The sequence below is a fragment of the Petaurus breviceps genome, unplaced genomic scaffold, assembly GCF_028583685.1.
Source record: "Petaurus breviceps papuanus isolate PSGF00001 unplaced genomic scaffold, PetGlider_PUasm1.0 90822, whole genome shotgun sequence".
In the NCBI taxonomy this organism is placed as follows: domain Eukaryota; kingdom Metazoa; phylum Chordata; class Mammalia; order Diprotodontia; family Petauridae; genus Petaurus; species Petaurus breviceps.
Window position 1 is genome coordinate 3,685,272 of NW_027187351.1, and position 5,665 is coordinate 3,690,936.

At 37.6% G+C, this 5,665-nt stretch overlaps 1 protein-coding gene across 1 annotated transcript in view; it reads right to left on the bottom strand.

The window, feature by feature from the left end:
- PKHD1 (PKHD1 ciliary IPT domain containing fibrocystin/polyductin) overlaps positions 1-5,665 on the bottom strand; it is a 669,991-nt gene that overhangs the window by 628,552 nt on the left and 35,774 nt on the right. The window contains exon 7 of the mRNA XM_069070581.1: positions 1,647-1,725. Within this exon, the coding sequence (XP_068926682.1) occupies positions 1,647-1,725 (79 nt within the window). The remainder of the gene's footprint in view (positions 1-1,646; positions 1,726-5,665) is intronic.

Genomic DNA, 5,665 nt, shown 5'->3' on the forward strand with positions numbered 1-5,665 from the left:
TCTCTCTCTCTCTCTCTCTCTCTCTCTCTCTCTCTCTCTCTCTCTTTCTCTTTCTCTCCCTCTTTCTCTTTCTCTCTGTCTGTCTGTCTGTCTCTCACACAACTAGCTTCAAGGATTTCATACTTACAGGATTTTTCCACCTAAGTAGGCTGCTCTTTCTGCTTTACTAGAAGCTCCTCCCCACAGCATCAACACCAGAAAAGATGGAGAAAAATGGAGCTACAAGAGGCTAGAAGACACTGACTGGTAATTTTTTATAGAAGCAGCCAGATGGTACTCAAGGAATGTGGTGAGCAAAAGTCCACCTTGAGTCCTTTACCTTAGTGACCAAAATTTTGTTTGTTTTAACAGAATAATGCAATCATTAGGTACATGTGCAAAAAGACAGGCACGGAAGATTTAGTGAAGAGAGTTGAAAAATATACACTTTAAAACTAGGGTTTAGGCAGCTAGGTGGTACAGTGAATAGAGCACCAGCCCTGGAGTCAGGAGGACCTGAGTTCAAATCTGACCTCAGACACTTAATGCAAAAATTAGCCATGTGACCTTGGGTAAGTCACTTAACCCCAATTGCCCTCCAAAAAGCAAAAAAACCAAAAAGCTTGGCTTTCCAGTCATCTGAGGCTTACTCAACCACTGTGGGCATTAATCCTGTGTTTCTTACACTTTTTATAAGATATATTGCAATCCACATGGGAATTAATAATCCTTTTAAAGTCATCCAAAGTAGGAAACAAAAAGATTTAAACCTTTAAGAATGTGGGATAAAGTCATCTGATAAATTATGAATTATAATGAGGAATATCCATGACCCTATATCAGAGAAGAGTTTGGGTAGGTTCTGAAAGGAAATAGAAGCAGGAAGACATGGGTACCCTGTCCACACATGTACAATTTAAGCAAGCTGGTAGCTGAGGACTTGGAATGCCATCTTGTGGCAGGTCTAGATGTAGCTGAGATGGGGAACTCTATCCCTACATCCAAGGTAGAAGTGAGATGGAACACCGCCTGGAAGCTTCCATGGATATCGACCTTCATATCTTAGTGTCAATGTAAAGCATTGCTCCTGTGTTTGTGGTCCTTTGTGCTTCACACAAATCTTGAATGAACAAAGCAATGTTGGCATTTTAATAGCTTCTTGAAGATATATCAACAAGTTAAAGGCTTTCAGTTCCTACCGGTTCCCACCAACCTTCCCCAGTTAGATCACTATAATAATATTTTAAGTGTGCATATTTACATTAAGAAGAAACAAATTTATAAATAAGTTTCAGACTTTCCTATTGTTTTAGAAAGTTCACTTCAGCCTGGGAATGTGGGTTTGGGGGAAAGGCAGGTAAAGGGACTAAGGGGGAAAATCAACAGATACAATTACAGTGTAATTCACACTGAGCCCAGAGTGACTAGTTGCCAGTAAATAAATGGACCCATTTAATCGACCAGTTGCAATTACATTAACAAAGTTTGCTGAAGCCCAACTCACTAGGGACCATAAACTGCAAAGAAGAAAATAGCAATTCTGTGCCAACTGCTTTCAATTTATTGCTGTCAGAGAAGCCAATCTCAGAAAGCATATGTGTCCCCAGTTGAAAACAGAAATACACACACACACACACACACACACACACACACACACACACCCCTACCTATCAATGTACTCAACATTGTTGTCCAAGGTTTCAGTCCTTCCAGTAATAATCCAGCCACGGACTTGTATTAAGTTTCCTGGTTATAAAATAGAAAAAAAAAAAGAGAGAGGAAAAAAAATTATTAAGTTTATAGGCTAGACTTAAAGCAGTGGCATCTATTTTATTCTTTTTGGTTTCTATCACATGTCCCTATCCTTGTTATGGTCATCTACTAACCTGATAAATATTACCCCTGCCTCCTTTGATACCTCCATCCTTGTGATTTCAGAAAAACCTGAAAGATTTATATGAGCTGATATAGAGAGAAATGAGCAGGACTGGGAGAACATTGTACAAAGTAACAGTAATATTGTAAGTAAGATCAACTGTGAAACATTTAGCTACTCTAATCAATACAATGATCTATGACAATTCTAAAGGACTCATGAAGAAAATGCCTTTCACCTCCTAAGAGAGAACTGATAGACTCTGAGTGCAGATTGAAGTATATTTTTCTCTTTATTTTTCTTGTTTCCTTTTTTTTCAAACTTGACGAATGTGGAAGTATGATTTGTCTAACTTCATATGTACAATGAGCATCATATTTCTTACATTCTCAATGACTGGGGAAGAGGGTAGAGGGAGTAAGAGAATGTGGAACTGAAAATAAAAATGCTAAATAAAGAATTTTTAAAAAGATAAATAATTCCATCCCCAGACTCATAACCCTCTCTATCCCATCTCTGATAGCATCCTTCAGAACTTCAATATCAATGCCTGTAACTGTTGAAATACTTTCTATCACTGTTCTGGATCCCCTTTCCTCCAATTACCATATTCTCTATTCCATTCTCATTATCCACAAGTAAATAACCACTTGAAAACTTTTCCCTTACTTAGAACTTTTTTACATGCAATATTCCTCATGACCTCTGTTCTTGTGAATTCTCCATAGTCTGCCAGACCAACAGGATAATTTTATTTTCACTTACTTTTCCACCAAACCTGAGTTCATATTAGTTAGTCACTCTACAATCTCACCAGAAACTCCTAAAATCTGTTTTGAGCTTGTCTTTCTACCATACCCTCCTGACATTGTATTCTCTTCTCCTACCAGGAAGCTCCCATGTTTTCCTAGAGAGAGTCACATAAATATGCCAACTGATTATATTATGTTTCTTCTATTATAATGACTTTACTTGGGGCTACACTGTATCTCAAAAATCCTTTTACTTAGCTCCTACTGCCTTCCTTTTGGATTCACCATGAGGATTATTTCAAACTTTTCAAGTTTCCTCAATTCCCAAGATCTACTTTCCATTTCCCTTGCTTTCATCAGATATCCTTGCCTTCTGCATTACAAAAATCAAATAAATCTACATGAGTTTTATGGTGCCATGGATGCAGATCATGCTGGGATGCTGAAGGGTGACCATAGATAAGAAAGCAGTGAGCAGCATAAACCCCACTGGCAAATAATTCCTAGTCTAGAGTTTGAACACATTGTTCTTCACCCTGACTTCTGGAAGGTTCCCTTTGCATTGAACCTCAGCCTTGTTTGTTGCCCTTGAACTAAAATATCCCAGGCCTGCCTCTTCATTTTTCTCTTTGGCAATATGCTAGGTGCCACCGTGGATAGAGTGCTGGACTTGGCATTAGGAAGACTTTCAAATCCCACTTCAGATATTTAATATCTGTATGATGATAGACAAGCCACTTAACAGCTGTTTGCCTCAGTTTTCCTAATTCTAAAATGAAAATAATAGGGGCGACCAGGTAGCACAGTAAGAGCACCGGCCCCAGTGTCAGGATGACCTGGGGATCGAATCCGGGCTCAGACACTTAGCACCCACCCAGAAACACCTGGCTGTGTAACCTTGAGCAAGTTACTTAACCCCAATTGCTTAAAAAAAATGAAAATAATGAAAAGTGCATACCTTCCAGGGTTATTGTTAGGATAAAATGAGATATAATTTGTAAAGCACTTAGCACAGTGCCTGGCACTTTGTAGGGGCTATATAAATGCTAGATATTATTATTATTAATATACATACATCTACTTTGTTTCATTCACATTGAAAATAAAGCATTGACTCTCTTTCTTAAATTTATTTTATTTTATGGAATAAAACAAGCATTTCTGTAATATAGTATAGTTTAAAAAGATGATTACACATGAAACTGCAAATCTATTACGTACAACTTCTTATTCCTTTTAAATATATAATAAAGTTGTCATGAAATTATTTTTTGCTTCCCCTCCCACCCTAAAAATGACTACCATTAGATTCAAATAGGAATATATATTTAAAATTATTCTATGCATAGTTCTATTTATCAGTTCTTTTTCTGGATGCAGATAGCATCTTTTTTCATATGTCCTTTAGGGTTAATTTGGGTATTTATAATCGTCAAAATGACTTATTCATTAGAAGTCATTCTTAAAACAATATTGCTGTTACTATACCCAGTGTTCTCTTGGTTCTGCTCATCCTGCTCTTCATTATTTCATGCAAGTCTTTTCGTGTTTTTCTAAGATCACTGAGCTCATCATTTCTTATAGCACAGTGATATTCCATCACAATCATCTACCACAACTTGTTCAGCCATTCCCCTATTGATGGGCATCCTTGCAATTTCCAGTTCTTTGCCACCACAAAGTGAAAGGAAAAAATAATAAAAGTCCTTTTACTCTGGTTGTCCCACCACATTAATGGACTTGGTCTATTTTAGCCTCCATTCCAAATTCTCTCCTCAGGGATTTGATTTGAGCTCTCACATTCTCAAGTCTATGGGCTTCAATATCACCCAACTTGAAATTTCTCAACTTCCTTCCCCTCCCCCTCTCTCTGCCTCTTTTGGCACTATCTTGTTCTTCCCAGATATCTCAAACAGGTGTCCCTCCTTCCACTTTTTCACTGAGCATTTAAGTTCCATCCTTTTCTGGAACCTTGCTATACCAATTATCTCATCTCTTTCTTACAAGTTCAAGTTTTCTCTGTTAAATGGATCCTTTCCTTAGTCTACAAGCACGAATTTAGATTTAGATTTGGAAGAGACTATAGAACGCCTCTAATCTAATTCTCTTCATTTTTATTTAAACAGAAGTCAAAAGCAGTTAAGGGACTTACTCATGGTCAGGAGTTAGTAAGTGTGTAAGGCAGTATTTGGACCCAGATTTCCAGGCTCCAAGTCCAGCTCTCTATCCATTACACCATCCTGCCTCGCTGACCCCTCCATCATGCCTCTCATCATATGTTTTTACCTTATTGAGATTGCCTATCACACAGTGTGCACTTATAAATGGTTGCTAAATTAATAATGCTAAAATGATTTAATAAATATAAAAGTAAATGAATGAATGAATATTTGGTGATTGGGAAGAAAAACAAATCTTCCCTCAACTCTGCTGCTCAGTGAAACTATAATTCCATCTCTCTATTACTTTTGTTGTTCAGTCATTTTTAATCATGTCCAACTCTTTGTGACCCCATTTGGAGTTTTCTTGCAAAGATACTGCAGTAATTTGTCATTGCCTTCTCCAGTTCATTTTACAGATAAGGAAACTGAGGCAAACAGAATTACATGACTTGCCCAGGGTCACACAGCTAGTAAAGCTTCTGAGGTTGGATTTGAACTCTGGAAGAAGAGTCTTCCTGATTCCAGGCAGGGCACTCTATGCACTATGGCACCACCTAGCTACACTTATCTACTCCTCCCTGTCATAAAAAAAAGTTTCTCTTTATTGCCTTTATTCTTTTTCCTTCCTTATCCCTTGTAATCTGGCTTCTCTACCTCTACTATTTTATTAATACCGTGTTTCCCCGATAATAAGACACTGTCTTATTAATTTTTTTGGACAGAAAAACACCAGAGGGCTTATTTTCAGGGGAGGGCTTATTTTAATGAACATTGACAGCAATTTTAATAAACAGGTAAATGTGAACAAAAAAATGTACCTTTATTCAATAAGCAAATCACTGGGGAAGAACAGGATGATCCGCTCACTGCTGCAGCTCTGATTGGATGCAGCTCGG